The 16,369-nt window shown below is 44.6% G+C and overlaps 1 protein-coding gene across 7 annotated transcripts; it reads right to left on the reverse strand.

Moving 5' to 3' along the window:
* Positions 1-845: 845 nt before the first annotated feature.
* On the reverse strand, positions 846-12,073 carry LOC128736983 (xenotropic and polytropic retrovirus receptor 1). Of its 7 annotated transcripts, none has more exons than XM_053831536.1 (8): positions 11,921-12,073; positions 10,265-10,444; positions 3,150-4,042; positions 2,787-3,070; positions 2,532-2,726; positions 2,301-2,470; positions 1,959-2,248; positions 846-1,891 (listed from the first exon to the last, which is right to left on the reverse strand). In XM_053831536.1, the coding sequence occupies exons 2-8, from the start codon at positions 10,331-10,333 to the stop codon at positions 1,768-1,770; spliced, it is 2,025 nt and encodes a 674-aa protein (XP_053687511.1). In that variant the 5' UTR covers positions 10,334-10,444; positions 11,921-12,073; the 3' UTR covers positions 846-1,767. The 7 variants fall into 7 exon arrangements, with proteins under 7 accessions (XP_053687511.1, XP_053687504.1, XP_053687520.1 ...); XM_053831529.1 differs by having other exon boundaries at positions 10,265-10,456; XM_053831545.1 differs by having other exon boundaries at positions 11,898-12,073.
* Between the last annotated feature and the right edge of the window lie 4,296 nt (positions 12,074-16,369).

The raw sequence follows: 16,369 nt of genomic DNA on the forward strand, positions 1-16,369 counted from the left end.
GGGTGGACTGGCCTTGTCGCAAGAATGCCGGACGACTATGTAGTGAAATCCGTTCTCTTCAAGAACCTCACCGATCCCAGGAATAGAGGGGCTCAACGTGCTGGATGGCTCCACCAGATTGAAACCGACTTGCGTGTGTCGAGACGCACAACGAATTGGTGACGAGTAGCCCAGGACCGAATACAATTGAGAGAATTTCTTGATACGGCAAGAGCCACCTCGGCTCTCTGCTGGTGAAGAAAGTATGTAGCTAGTTACTGCTAATGCTTTACTGAAATGTAGGCCTTTTTGGCGCACCAAGAGCTAGCGCCTTTGGCGGGGACCAGTCTGGCCAACCGCACGCTGCAGCGATGGACCAAACCATGCCTATAGGAACGTACAGCCAATAAAATGGCGTCACTCTGTATAGTGTTGGAACCAGACCATCTGTATCCCTATCTCACCGGAAGACCAAAGTGACAGCATTGTCCAGCATTCCATATTGCCGCAAGGAGGATGATTCCCGTGATTCCCTTTTCCCTGTCAACATACAACCGAGGTCTTTCCGAGTAGTGATTACTGGATATTCCCTCCGGTTGCTCGCACGTCGCGCTTCAGTTGGAGCGAGGTACCAAATAAAGATAGTTTACTGGCCAAGAGTCTATAAGGATTTATTACCGCAGGTCCGCAAAGCACCAGCCTAGCGCATTATCCTCAATCAAAACGGCAAATACGAATATCGAATTTAAGTTCAAACACCATGCAATAAAATTGCCAAAATAAAGTGAGGTTATTTTGTCACGGAATTGGTTTGTACTCGGAAATAACAAGAAATAAGCCTAATTTAGTGTTAAATGCTTGAAATAAAAAAGAGAACATCTCTCGTATATTCTAAGAAATTTATTGCTCTTGGAATGACATCACAAACTTGCTCTATCTAGTTTTATGTTGTAAATACAAATCATTTTTGCTTGCCTGCTAATAAAAACAAGATAGTTAATCTCAACAATAATGGTAAAAATATATCTTTATTGCTTCGTTTGCAAATTCATGCATTTCCTACTACATAAACACTCGACATACAGTTAACGAAACTAAGATGATGAAACTAAAATTATAGATGGATGTGTGGGGAATCAACAATAAGCACAAACATTTCGGTAAAAGGTGCCATAATACTGCCGAACCAATATAAAACTATAAAAAAAAATCGACATCCTGCTTTAGTTTTTTTTTGTTATTCTAGCTGTACAATAGAAAATTTCGCATTGAAAACACTATCCTAAATTGCTATCCTTATCGCAGCGCTGTTGTAATCGGTAAAAATGGAAGTACACGTTGTTTTGTTATCAGGCATTTCAAGAGTTTTAACTGGTTCTAAAAGCTACTGTACTTTTTTACAGAAAAAAAAAATTCGTTACGTTTTCGCTTAATCTTTTTCTAAAAACACGTTACATAACCTAGAAGGAATGTGGGAATTGGCTATCTAAGCTATTTGTAAACCAACGTTTTAAAAGGGGAAACATACTACTTGATAGTTGAATGATCGCAAACAGTAGTGGCTTAAGTCATCGGTTTTTTTTTCAGTTATTTTCTGTTGTTCGTATACTGTGAGGTTCCTCTGTTTCGTTGACTCACTATTGTTTACGACCGTCCGGTTTGTTCGAAACTCAAATATTCTAACATAAGTACCTACTCCTTCGTCTGGTCAAACTCTAATAAGGTTGTTGTTGGTTTCTTGTCTTATTAAAATAAAAGTAAAAACATCGATTATTGAGCAGATTCGATTTACAGCTTCTTCGAGCTGCTGATGTCTATGCTGAGATCCTGCAGGGAACCTTTAAAAGCAGGCAAGAGGGGCTTCTTTTCTTCTTTGGTCTTTTTATGCTTTGCTCGGCTGTGTTTTGTGTCTCTACAATACAAAAAAAACACAAATCAGTTTAGTTTATTGAGTGTCCAGCACTGCTTTAAATGCTCACCTATTGGTTACGCCATCCTCGTCGTCCATCATTTTCAGAATAATGATCTGATCGTTCGAATCGATCGGCGCGATCGATATATCTCTTACCGCTCTGAACTTGCCGCAATTGTTCAGATGTTCGTTCTCCAGACGGAAAAAGTTCCACACAAAGCGTCGAAATACCTCCAACGGTGCCAGAACGGAGGTCATCAGGTCTCCGGAAACTATATTGTTTTCGGTAAGAGCGAACGCGACACCCCACGCGAACCGTAACACCAAATCCTCGACAATCGCGAAGTAGTAGAAGAACTAAAAATTAAATTAGAACAACTCTACACAGTTGATTTGAACTAGAACTTACAGGAGTCGAATAGACAATTTCCTCTCGAAGAAAAGTGTTTTCACCAGCATTTTTATCGAACAAACCCCAATCCATTTTGATGTCCCACGTGTACGCGTAGCAGGAAGATATAACCGAACTTAACATCCACAGCCACAAGTACGGATTATCGTAGGCGTCTTCGTATTTTGCTAAAATAAAACAGTGTTATGTAATAACAACCTGAAACAAGAAAGCCTCAAGCAAACCTACAAGCATTTAAACTTCTGAGAGTGGCAAAAATAACCACACAAAACGTGGTCGAATATTTTCCCGCATTTACCAAATGCGGAAAGGCCTCCTTCGAGTCCCGGTAACGTCTAAGGCACTGTGCGAATCGGAACCATGCCGGCAAGCAGTTCACAATTGGCCGTATTATGAAACTTTCCTCCATGCACTGGCGAGTGTCTAAATATAAAAAAACAGATCAGCCCAAAATTACTTTAGAAAAAGTAAGGATTTTCTTACTTCCCGCCTCCAGCCAGTTTCCGTTGGTCACATAGAAACAGCTGAGGAACTGAAAATCCAACAGCGCCGTCACCAGACTGTTCAGCTGATCGGCAAGCCAAAAATCGGCGAAGCCGACGTGGAAAAACGGAGCCGCGATCATGCGACCGATGATCTTCAACAGCCAAAAGCGAGCCTCGTATCGAAACACCCTGAACGGATTGATCAGAAATGCGATCATCACGATCGTCAGAGCCAGCGGATTAACGTACGGCGGTATGCTTAAGCTGGCACTGTACAGGAAGCTGTTCGTCGATGTGGAATGAATAAAAAATCAACTCGTTTTACATTCTCGATTGCTCGATCAATATTCAACATACGCACCTCAGTAAACTCAAAGTCCACACAACGCCTAAAACGGCTGCCAGCTCCATCAGATGCTGCTCGGAAAGATGATTTCTAGGATCCAATTCGAAGATCAGCACATGATTCACACCGGACGATCGCCACCCGTAGATATTGACCCCCATCAGGAACACGAACTCGATCAACAGTAACGGTCCTCGGTACAAACGGAAGGCAATCTTTAGGTTCTCCCCAGAACTCTCGTGAAATATGGCCGACAGTATCACAGCTATGAACAGGACAACGAAACTCCCACTAAACAGACCTACTTTGAACGTGGTCCATGGGCTCTGTTGTTCCCCCAAAGGGGGAACCCGCAGACGTTTCATAGCCTTCTGACGATCGCCCCCTTCCAGTTGCGTCGTAACCGTGGTCTCCGTGTCGTTGATCAACTTATCAATGTCCTTATTGGTGAAAAAGTGACTTGTCTCAACTTGCTCCTTCTGCCAGCGGTGGCCATTGTCCGAACGCAGCAGTTTATCGTGTTTTTTGAGGATTTTCCGAAAGCCGGTGTGATTAAGGTTCTGATAGTTTTGCAGCAGAATCAAACTGAGATAGAACTCGCTAAAGGCAAGCTTCAATTCTTGCGCTTTCCGATACGGAAGATTAATGCGCTTCAGTGTGTGCCCCTTGGATTTGCTTTTCTGCTGACTCTCGAGCATGGTCTTCAGTTGGGCCGACAGGGCAGCATACTTTCGCGTAGCTTCCGCAAGCTTCTCCGAGTAGAAGGTGTTGATCTTTTTCAGTTCCTCGTCGCAGTAGTGGTAGAAATTTTCGTCGAAATTGGCAAAGTGACGCTTGATGATGTCCTCCTCGACGCTGTCCACCGCGGGGGCTTCCTCGACGGTGGTGTACAGCATTGCTTTCATTTCCTGGCGTGTTTTCGGTTTCCGGGCGGGAAAGGAAAAAAAAACAAACATTCGGTTGCAAATTAGTTTCAGTAAGTGTGAAATGTGTGCTGAAATTAGTTTAGGTGAGCTCTGAGTTTTATAGGATCTTAGCTAAGACATCCATTCTTTCGTCGAAAATCTGGATACCCTAAGGGAAGTAGGGGGTGAAGGTCGTCAGACATAACGGTGCCAATCGCGAAAAGCGAATGAAGCAGAATTAGAAATGCTTGTTGCTGTTAGGGATTCCCAGCTGGAATATGTGCAGAATCGAGCCACTCCAAAAGCGGGATGGGATTCCCCGTGTTTTAGCGCAAGAGTATCACCGGTCGAATGTACCTAAAGAGGCAAATGTCGCTTCGCTTTGAGTACGGTAATCTTTTCCTCAAAACATTATCGTTTGGTATGCAATAACGTGAAGCGAGAGAAGTCAAGAATGATCTGATTTGTCATCGTTGTGACAACGCTGGAGACGGTACCTAAATAAAATTTAAATAAAACTCAAGAAAATTAAACAGGGAGGAAGAGGTATCAAACTGGTTCCTCTCGATACCAATGTATTAGCTTTCGTCGGATCAAAGAAGCCTCTAAAGAAAAGGAAGATGTGATCAGTAAAACTTGCCGCTACCTAGCCTTCACCTCGACATCATTTCTAGAAATCTTGGGATGGCGGAGACAGTCTACGCTAGACTAAAATGTAGGCTAGTGTTGGGTCAACTGGCAACCCTAAACAGATTCGCCACCAGGGCTCTCCAGCGACAGTTCCGCCTGTCACTCGGTTGATGTCACTGTGACAGCGGTAGAAGTGATCATTATTATTCCATTCGACACTGTTAACGTGAGAACACGTTTTTATCTAAGTAATTATGTTTTATTTGTAACCGTCAAGTACATGAGTTTTACTCAATATTTATCACCTCGTCCACGGTTACAAAAGTGGCGACGATTTCGCGAGTTTTCGAATGTTTTTCGTGCGATTAACGCGATCTGAATAACCACACCGTACGCACAATGGAACCTAACCTGCATCAGCAGCAAAATGGTCACCACCGACCACCGGACACAGCAGCAGCAGCAGATTCCTCCTGGAGTGCAACAGCAACAGCCTATGCAAATGAGCCCTCCACATCAGGCTCGCACGGATGTCATCATCATGCAAAATTTGCAACAACTCCAACAGCAGCAGGCCGTCACCAACCAGCTCCTCCAGCAGCATCGTGAATCTGCACAACAACAGCAAGGATTCCTGCAGCGGCAAGAACACGTGTTCCGGAATGCCATGTCAGCAATTCAAGTTACTGTTCCCCCCAATCCGGAAGTGATTTTGGACTCGTTGGCTGGGAATATCAGAGCTCCAGTACGACCCGGAAAATCAAATCACATTCGTTGCGTGGTATACCAGATACGAAGATATTTTTGCGAAAGATGCTGAAAGGATCGACGACGAAGCAAAAGTGAGGTTACTTCTTCGGCTTTTGGGCACAAACGGGCACTACAGGTATGTCAGTTATATTTTACCCAGTGCTCCGAAGGATTTTACCTTCCAAGATACGGTGTCGAAGTTGAAGGGACTTTTCGGCACGAAGGAGTCCACCGTCAAGAAACGTTACAGCACCCTCACCGTCAGCAAGGCAGCGACAGAGGATTATGTTTCTTTTGCCTGCCGTGTCAATAAAATGTGCGTGGAGTTTGAACTATCCAAGCTCTCAGAACAACATTTTAAATGTTTAATGTTCGTCTGCGGTATGAAATCAAAGTTCGATGCGGAGGAACGCACCAGGTTTCTTACAAAAATAGAAGACAACAACGACGTCACCCTTGAAGCTCTGATGGAGGAATGCCAGAAAATGATCAACTTAAAAAGCGACACAGCGATGATCGACGAGCCCGTCGGTCAGGTTCAAGCTACCAAAGGAAATCCGCAGCACCGTAAGCCGTTTAGGAAGCGGCTCAAAGAATCACCGAAGCCATCTACACCAGAGGGAGAAAGGAAAACTGCAGCTACTCCTTGCTGGAACTGTGGTGCGATGCACTTTTCAAAGTATTGCAGTTTCAAGAGACACAGGTGTGCCAACTACAACCAGTTTGGTCACAAGGAAGGATATTGTTCGAGTGCAAAGCGATCCAGTAAGCCATCAAAACAACCACGTCGTTTCTCTACCAAGACCGTCACTGCATCGGTCAGCAGCCTCGATACGTACAAGTCAAACTCAATGGCACCCCAGTACGTTTGCAGCTTGGCACAGCATCCGATATAACCATCGTGTCCGACCGAGTCGTGTGGAAAAGAATCGGTCAGCCAGCAAGTGTACCAGCGAGCCAAATGGCCAAGTCAGCGTCGGGAGATCAGTTGCATTTACAGTGCGAGTTTGTCACCGATGTCGATATCAACGATACGACGCTCAGCGGTCGAATTTTCGTTTCAAGGCATCCAATAAATCTCCTTGGTATCGATCTCATCGACAAGTTTCAGCTTTGGTCATTGCCGATGAATAAATTTTGTAATTTCGTCGGTGGTACTAGCGTCAATGTTGCTTTCCTGCAGAAGGCGTACCCGAAGCTATTCAGCAGCACACTAGGGCTCTGCTCCAAATCCAAAATTCATTTTTCGCTGATAGAAGCTTGTTCGCCTGTTTTCCGCCCGAAACGGCCTGTCTCGTATGCTATGTTGCCAACGGTAGAGGAAGAGCTCAATCGTCTGGAACGTCTACAGATCATTTCGCCTCTGGAGTATTCCGAGTGGGCAGCTCCAATCGTCGTAGTGCAGAAGGCCAACGGGAACGTCCGCATTTGTGGCGACTATTCGACTGGGTTAAACGATCGTCTTCAATCACACCAGTATCCTCTTCCATTACCACAAGACATTATCTCGAAATTGTCTAATTGCACTGTATTTAGTCAGATTGACTTATCGGATGCTTTCCTTCAGATGGAAGTGGATGAAAGCTGCCACCACCTACTCACCATTAACACTCATCGTGGCCTGTATCAGTACAACAGGCTACCCCCTGGAGTTAAAACTGCGCCAGGCGCTTTCCAGCAGTTGATGGATACAATGTTGGCAGGTCTTCCATGTACCGCAGGCTATATCGACGACGTCATCGTGGGTGGCAAAAACGCTGCCGAACATAAGCGCAATCTTTGAGCAGTGCTACAGCGAATCGAAGAGTTCGGATTCACAATAAGTTCGGAAAAATGCTCTTTCGGTCAACAGAAAATCCGGTATTTGTGTCATCTATTAGATCGTCATGACCTCAGGCCAGATCTAGCAGATTAACGCAAACGAGGACATGCAACCACCGAAAGACACCACGGGAGTTCGCTCATTCCTAGGAGCCATCAATTACTACGGAAAATTCGTTCCGAATATGCGATCTTTCAGGTTCCCGCTAGACCAGCTCCTCAAAAACACATCTACGTTCGTAGGGACACGGGAAAGTCAACAGGCGTTTGACAAATTCAAACAGATTCTGTCATCCGAGCTGCTTCTAGCACACTATGATCCCAAGCAAGAGATCATTGTTGCGGCAGATGCGTCATCCATCGGCATCGGGGCAACAATCAGCCACCCTGATCAGTACCCTGATGGCCACGTGATGGTGATTCAGCATGCTTTTTGGGCACTCACACCGGTGGAGCAACACTATTCTCAAATCGATCGGGAAGGACTGGCAATAATCTATGCAGACGGTTCCGGCTTCAAACCGACCATACGCCACTGCTGAGAATTTTCGGGTCCAAAAAGGGGATTCCGATCTATACTGCAAATCGCCTCCAGCGGTGGGCTTTATCACTCCTCTCCTACGACTTCTCGATTGAGCACGTCTCGACCAATAAATTCGGTAATGCTGACGTGTTGTCGCGGCTCATCGATCAGCACACCAAACCAGATGAAGATATCATCGTTGCCTGTACCACCTTAGAGGAAGAGTTTAGGTCAGTATCTGTAGATAGTACTAATCAACTGCCCCCTCAGTATCAGTATGATTGAAAAAGCGACGGCATCTGACCCGTTGCTTCGGAAAGTTCACCGTTTTATTCGTGATGGCTGGCCCAAATCTAAATCCGAAGTCAGCGATCCGGAGATGCTTCGGTTCTTCAACCGTCAGGATGCCCTGTCGGTAGTTCAAGGCAGTGTGATGTTCGGCGACAGACTGGTAATACCGACCACTTTCCGCAGGCGGTGTCTCAACCAGCTACACAAGGGCCACCCTGGCATACAGCGAATGAAGGCCATTGCCGCTTCAGCACGGTCTCCACCGAAGGCAGAACCGGAGAAATGGTGTCCCACAACGGCTCCTTGGCAGCGAGTTCATGCCGATTTTGCGGGCCCCTTGGACGGAGAATATTACCTTCTCATCATCGATGCGCACACCAGGTGGCCGGAAATTTTCCCCCACTCGTCAGATAACTTCAAAGGCTACAATCAACCTCATGCGCACGCTGTTCGCCAATAAGGGGATGCCGGAGCTTCTCGTGATAGACAACGGTAGGCAATTCAAAAGTGCGGAATTCAACGAGTTCTGCTGCAAAAACGGCATTCGTCATATGACAACGGCTCCTTTTCATCCACAATCGAACGGTCAAGCCGAACGATTTGTGGACACCTTCAAAAGGGCAGTTAAGAAAATTCAGGAGGGAGAAGGTTCGGTCAAGCTTGCGCTGGACATTTTCCTTCTGACTTATCGTTCCACACCAGATCCCAACGTTCCAGGTGGGAAGTCACCAGCAGAGGCGATGTACAATCGACCGCTAAGAACATCGTTAGATCTTCTACGACCACCGTCAATTCCTGAACCGCAACTGAACCGCCAGGGTTCTTTCAAAGCACGGTCGTTCAATCCAAAGGATCCCGTATATGCTAAAATTTATGCCAACAATTAATAAGTGGTCGTGGCTCCCTGGAACGGTAGTAGAGAGGATTGGCACAGTGATGTACAACATCTGGATGGACAATGGGAAGCTGGTCAGATCTCATCTCAATCAGCTCAGACAACGAGATGCTCCTAGAACAACAACGAAGGCGCAGGCGAAACAACGTCTTCTACTCAGCATCTTGCTCGACGAGTGGAAACTATCTATGCCAGCATTAGCAACACCCCAGGCAACCCGATTATCAGAAACGGAAGTCGTGGAGCAATCACGGTCCACGATAGTTTCAGCATCACCCACTACACCTGCGAGTGGCCTTTCAACATCAGCGTCTTCACCTTCGACGGCCTTCTGCGGCTGATAGTTCACCGGCAGTACAACCACCTCGGCGCTCCACCTTTCTCGATTCACGACCGCATAATCCAAAAATTAGAATCGTCTGAGCCCTTTAGGATCCTACTACATGTCTACTACAGTTGGTATATTTAATTTGAGTAATTTTTTACCCGAGCAGTTTTGCACAATTCATGATAGTTTAGAGTAACAAAGTTGTTACCACTTTTACAACTTTTATCATTTTGATATCGACTTCTACTGGTCAAGTTATTTTGTACTTTCTTATGAGGGAGTAAATGTAATTTTTTTGTGAAGAACGAACATTGGAAGAACTGGGAAAAATGATATGCAAACTGTGAAAAATAATTGACTGCCCAGGTGGGATTTGAACGGTCGGTTTAAAAGCTGAAAGTAGAAAGTTCAATACGAAGTTGTTTCTTTTTTAGGAAATTCAGTGCTTATATTAACCTGAGAATATTAACCATTCATTAGCGACGTCGCTAATCGTGCTCTAATGGCCCAACGAATTAACGATCGTAGCAAACATAGACTTTTTCCGCTTTCAATTTGTCAAAAATATTTCGAAAGTAATTAGTGTTTATTTACAGCTATTTTTCATTCTAGTAAGAATATTAACATTGATTTTTCAAAAAAGTGTGCAGGGAATTAAACCATAGCAAATTCACGTGATTTCAAGTGTACCGCATTCAGTTAAACCATCCGTCGAGTAGTGATTCCGTTCCGTGTCAAGAGCCGCGCTTTACAACCTACAGATTCTTCAATAAATCTTATGATTATTGTCCAGCCGATACGACTATCTTTTATCTTATGGATAGTCAGTATGATTAGGCACAAAGTTAAGCGCTGATAAAAGGTAACAAATAAAATCATGCAAGCACGCAGTGATTGCTATTAGGTACTTGTTGCAATTGATTATTGAAATATGGATCAAACCTAAGAGCTCAAACTAAGTAATAATTAAACAGTTGTAATACTCACCTCGTAATTGATGTACTGTTTGCGCCATTCCGGTGTGATATGCGCGGAGAGATGCTCCGCGAACTTCATCTTGGTAAGGTAGGGCACCACCACCAATCAAACACTTTAGTTTTTACTCTAGCCACTGTATGTACATCGGTACTGTATGCACTTAGTTTACGTTCAGTACTTTAAAATGTCCTACAAATGACGCTAGGTTAATTCCGCAAGACATTACAGATCATTAGATAAGAAGCTTGATTCATAAACGTGAGCTCTAAAGTAATCCCGATTGTGATAAAGGTACCGATTTGATGCGATCCCAAGAAACGGTTTTATGATTCAAAAAATATTGGCGTAATTAAAAAGCTGTAGATTGCACTTTTTTTTTGGGCGATACTATATTGACTATTGAGGCACTATTCTGTACGTATCTCAGGTCAAGAGCCTTATAGATTACATCAATCAGCCGTATCTTGATTTACAAAATAATGACACCACTGGCAAAAACCAAAAACAAAAAGACATAAACTGCACTTTCACACCATCTTCTGATTCTTAATGGAATATAAATTGCTCAAAACGTAGCGCCGTGTGCTGATCAGACAATCGCACTGGTCAAACACCACTTGACTCATTATAGAAGCGAACATGCGCCGCCCTTGTAGATTTTCTGAGTTCGACTGAAAAAGGCAGCTACCACTACTTCTTCGGTTCGCGTTATCAGCTGGACGACGATGGTGGCGAGCACAGATCAACAGACTGAACAGAGATCAAATCACGTTTTGCGAATGCTCACTTTCAAGAACCTATATATATGATCGTGTACGCGCAAGTCGTTGCCCACCCAGCATGCACGTCATTCTGCAGCCAAACCTGTTTACTGTTTGGCTAACGATACGTAACAAACAACTTCCGTTCTTTTGAAACCAGTTTTTAAGAATGATAATCCAAAATCAGAAAAAAAGATCAGATATATAGTTTATTGCCGGAAAATAACCTTAGCACAGTTTAAAAAAAGAACTTATCAGTATCCACTGAATGAGAGAATTTAAACCGTCCATCTCTATAAGCGAGACATGCAATATCTAATTGTCTTGATGGCGCAACCATCAGACTGATAGCGCAAACAATCGCTTGTTCAATCGGACGGCACATTCCGTCACATCTGAACAATTAGAATCGACCATCGCTATACATCTTGCTGCTGTTGCTGCTGCGACGGTAAAACTCTATTGGAAGATATGGGCTATATGAGAGATATTTATAGAAAAATAATTGAAATTTCTATCTTCCGTGCTTCACGTGTTTCTGTTTGGTAAAATTGCTGCCTCGTTCTCAGTTGGCAGTAATCTATCAGAAGATAATCCACTAAATCCACTTTGCCAAAGTTGTTCTATTTGTGTGTAAATACATTTTTGCATCTCATTAGCTGGACCAAGTCGATTAGTTACTATCTGTTGCTGTGCGAGCACCAATTGCCCCTTGCCGTGTCGTGCTGCATATCGTGGCACCATTATCTTATTGTTTCGAGAGTGAGAGCTGCTCTAGTTCCTATGCAACAAGATCCGCTTCTCAATTACTTCTTGAATTAAGCACAGAAACAAAGAAATTTCTGATCCAGGTTCGATGAGAAACTTAATATTAAACTAACATAAATTTCGCAGAAATAATTACACTACGGGGACTAAAAATACCACTATGAACTAAACGAAACCAGGATTAACAAAAACAAAACAAATCCACTGAGAAATTATTTCGAGTTTATAGAAACGGAGGAAGTAAATAGTGATATCTCCAAGTAATGACGATCTAAACACAGCTAGACAAACCAAAGAACTGCAGGCAGGAGTGCAGGCAAGGCACGAACTGAGAATTGACAGACTGCGATGATCAACAACCGCGGCGCTTGTCTTGTCATTGTCAGTGTTGTCAGAACGGACAATTTCAATGTCGATTGTACAATTTATCGAAGTCGTTGTCGGAGTATTTTTTATTGCGCTAATTCAGAGATGCCAGCTGCCAGGTATGGCACAATCACCTTGATGGTTCAATTTTTGATTCATTTCACTGTGACATCGGTAACATCTCAGCCAAGCAGAATTTGGAAAAATTATGTACGAAGCATTTGTAGAACTAGTTATTAAGTACAACATTGTTGACTGAACATTTTCTCTATGCTTCGTATTTACGGGACTACGATACTGCTACCCCGTTGGTGGTCAGCAGGTGAACGTTCATTCAATTACTTACTTACCTATGTGTCCATGTCCGCCGGTCCGGCAGAACAAAGGGATGAAATCAGAGATCTCCACTGCTGACGGTTACCTGTCGCCAGGACAGGTTCTCGTCTACAGCACGGATGTCGTTGGCTAAGCTCCGTCGCCATGAGCCTCTGGGTCTGCCTCTTCTACGCTGTCTTTGTGGATTCCAGTCGAGTGCTTCTCTGCAAACCTCGTTCGCTCCTTTCCTCAAGGTGTGTCCGATCCACTTCCACCTACGGTCACGAATTTCTGTGGCAATCGGCCGTTGATGACACCGACGATAGAGTTCCTCATTGGATATCCAGTTATCAGGCCACCAGGTGGAGAATGATGTATTGCAGGCACCGGTTAATGAATACCTGCAGTTTTTGCGTTGTCTCCGCTGAGACGCACGTTTCAATTAAAGATTCGGGTTTTCGTACGTAGAGGGATCTGGTTTGAGCGCCAAATGTTTCGCAGACCAAGATATTGAAAGGCGTCTACCTGCTCAACTTGTCCCGCTACTGTGAAGTTGGTGGAATTGTCAGTGTTCACTACCATAGACTTAGTTTTCGCTACATTGACTGTGAGACCTGCTGCCTGGGAGCGCTCGTAGTGGTCATCTAACTTGCTCTGCATATCGTTTCGGCGTTGTGCGATGAGATGGATTAGAACTCCTCTACGCCTAAGCCTAGCCCCAGATGTTTTCGTGATTGAGTCGGTCGAATGCCTTTTCGAAGTCAACGAACACCAGCAGAAGAGAGTCCTGGAATTCGTTGATCTGCTTCAATATAATGCGGAGCGTTGTGATATGGTCTACACATGCTCGGCCAGCACGGAATACAGCTTGCTGCCGCCGGAGAGTAGCGTCGATCTTCTTCTGGATTCTGGAGACCTTACAGAGTACTTTGAGAGTAATACAGAGCAACGTGATGCCACGCCAGTTACCGCATTCAGTTAGGTCTCCTTTCTTAGGGACTTTGACCAATATGCCTGCATCCAGTCCACCGGAAAAGTTGCGGTTTCCCAAATATTGCTGAAAAGCTGATGCATCATTTGGGCTGACAAAGATGGGTCAGCTTTGAGCATTTCGGCTGATATACGATCTATCCCTGGCACTCTATTGGATTTCATACTCTTGATGGCTGCTACAATTTCATCCAGCGATGGTACCTCCGAGTTCAAGCGATTGATTCGACGAACTGTAGGCGTCATACGCCGCTGGTTTTGTTTTCTGACATTTGAAACTCGGAAGAGTTGTTCAAAATGTTCAGACCATCGCTTAAGCTGTTCTGTACGGTCAGTTAGTAGCTGACCAGCTCTGTCCTTTAGCGGCATCTTTGTATTCATCTTGGCACCACTAATGCGGCGAGAAATATCGTACAACAAACGGATATCACCATTGGCGGCGGCGGTTTCTCCTTGTTTGGCTAGGGAGTTAGTCCAGGCTCTCTTGTCCCGTCTACAAGCACGTTTAACAGCCCTCTCCAGTTCGGCGTATCGCTGACGGGCAGCTGTCTTAGCCGATCTGGTCCGCGCTCGCTCAATACCGGCTTTCGCCTTTCTCCGCTCGTCGAGCTTCCTCCAAGTTTCATCCGAAATCCATTCCCTCCGCCCGCTGCGCGTTTTGCCGAGGGTTTCATCACTGGTCATGATGAAGGCGTTCTTGCTGCCGGTCCATTGCTCTTCGACGGTTCCACCAGGTGGCAACTCCGAGGCTCGAGATCCAAGTTGTTCGACAGAGGCCCTTTTCACCTCAGGATTCTCCAATCGGCGGACGTCGTAGCAGCATCCAACTTTTTTCTCCCGTCGTGGGGTACGTGGGCGCACAGACGTATCTCAGCGATAACAAGATGATGGTCGGATGCAATATCAGCGATGCGTTTGCTGCGTACATCATTCAATTACCAGCTGGATAAAAGCCATATAACGAAACAAAAAAATGGCCGTTCATTGAGCTTTTCATGATGGCTGACTGTCAGTTCATGTCAGTAGAGCGTCAAAATAGCTCTGTTCAAACCTCTATTAAGCGTTTCCTCGCAGATCTATATAAGTCTGCCACCGTCTGAAACGTCCGTGATCACTGGCTTGCAGGACTAATCCGCCAGCAACGAAACACTGATTTTATACTAAACGGTGAGGTGCAGAAATTTGTCCATGCCTGTGATGTGCAATGAACAATGACAGTGCTGGCAACCTGCTTACTAACAAAACGACGGTAGCAGCCAGGTGTAAGAAACACTTCCAAGCGCTGTTGAATAAAAATCAGCTCTTTCGGGAGTATAACAACCACCCTCCGGACTCATCATCTGTATGTAGATTTCCAGGCGGCGTACGATTCAGTAAAACGAAACGAGCTGTATCAGATAAAGCTAGAACATGGTTTTTCGAGAAAACTGATTACGCTGATTGAAGCGACGCTAGCAAAATTATGCGACGGAATAGCGGGTGATGTTGGATGGACTAACAGCAAGGAGATGCACGCTTACATGTTATTTAACCATTGATTGCCTTGGAACTATCACCACGTTATCTCACATGCTTCTTAGTTTTGCGGGGGCGAGAGTGAGAGTATAATTACGTGGAGTCAGAAGTGAATGTAAGGAAGAGAGAGAGAGAGAGAGAGACAGAGAGAGAGAGAGTGAATTGGGGAGCTAAAAAAAGAAAAAACATGTAAGAAAAACTCGTCAGAGGTTGATTGAAAAAAGATAATAAAAACGGCAGTCTTGTGATTGACCTGATAGAAGCCACAACGAAGTTGAAAGTGTTAACCTTTTGTTACTCGGGCCAACTTCGATTTATAGGCATGCTAAAACCTAACCGAATTCAGTCGAATACTAATGGCACTTGGTGAAAAACTTATGAAACTTTTTCCAGCGTTTGAAAGATCATGGTCTACGGATCAACTTTGCTGAAAACAGTAATTTTCTTTATTGCTGGAGCCCGAGATATATCGAGATAAAGTTAACGGTTCACAGGCGTTGTACAAAATACAACAGCGCGAGTAACGGAGGGTTAAGGGCCAAACAGAATGCTGCGTCAAGGCATCAATCAGCGACAATTTGACAGACAAACCATGGGAAAACTGCCAGTATAACGCTGACGGACGCGTTGACACAGCATTCGGTTTAACCCTTTACTCATTTCATCCGAAATTCTTTCTTCGAGACACGACAGTCGATATAATCGAAATCAACCGTAGACCTGTAGTGAAAGAGGTCTTATTTAGGTCTTTCAAATGGGAAGCAGCGAGATTGGGACTTACCATTAACACCGCCAAAACGAAGTACATGGTTGCTGGCAGGGAACGTGGGAGTCCAACTGGTGTTAGTGCCGAGCTGCGAATCGGGGTTTCTGCGGATTATGTAGCCAGCTGAAATCCCGTAGTATGCAAATTCATCTACAAAACTCGCAATTCACAGAACGCTAATCCTCCCGCCGGTCCTTTACGGACATGAATCATGGACGCTGAAGGGAGCTGATCGACGCCGGTGTTTGGGGCTTTTGAGCGTAAAATTTAGCGATCAATACTTGGTGGCAAAATGGAAAATGTAGTGTGACGCAGACACCATGAATCCAGAACTGCTGATATAGTGAAAGCAGTACAATGTGGCAGGCTGCGGTGCAATTCTTTCAAGTTTGATATTTCATGCAGGTCAAAATTGACAGTGGTTTTTGACATTTAGATTTTTCTTCACAGAAAAATGCGACGTGCCAACTTTGGCCCTTTCGAATTGCTGGTCTTGATTTGATAATGTTGTCGACTTTTTGGTCGACTTTAGTAATAAAGAATCGAAGATCAAAAATCTGGCATCTCTGCCCGTTGCTGCCTGCTGCCAGGGTTGCCACATGCACAGATTATTCTGTGTTTAACAGATATTTG

This window comes from Sabethes cyaneus, chromosome 1 (genome assembly GCF_943734655.1).
Source record: "Sabethes cyaneus chromosome 1, idSabCyanKW18_F2, whole genome shotgun sequence".
Taxonomy (NCBI): Eukaryota; Metazoa; Arthropoda; class Insecta; order Diptera; family Culicidae; genus Sabethes; species Sabethes cyaneus.

Excerpts from the sequence above, each read along its gene's own strand:
- LOC128736983 (XM_053831536.1), bottom strand. The coding sequence starts at position 10,333 with ATGAAGTTCGCGGAGCATCTCTCCGCGCATATCACACCGGAATGGCGC. Across the intron at positions 2,471-2,531 it reads TCTCAGAAGTTTAAATGCTT|CAAAATACGAAGACGCCTAC; the intron begins GTAGGTTTGCTT and ends GTTTTATTTTAG. Across the intron at positions 2,249-2,300 it reads AAATTGTCTATTCGACTCCT|TTCTTCTACTACTTCGCGAT; the intron begins GTAAGTTCTAGT and ends TTTAATTTTTAG.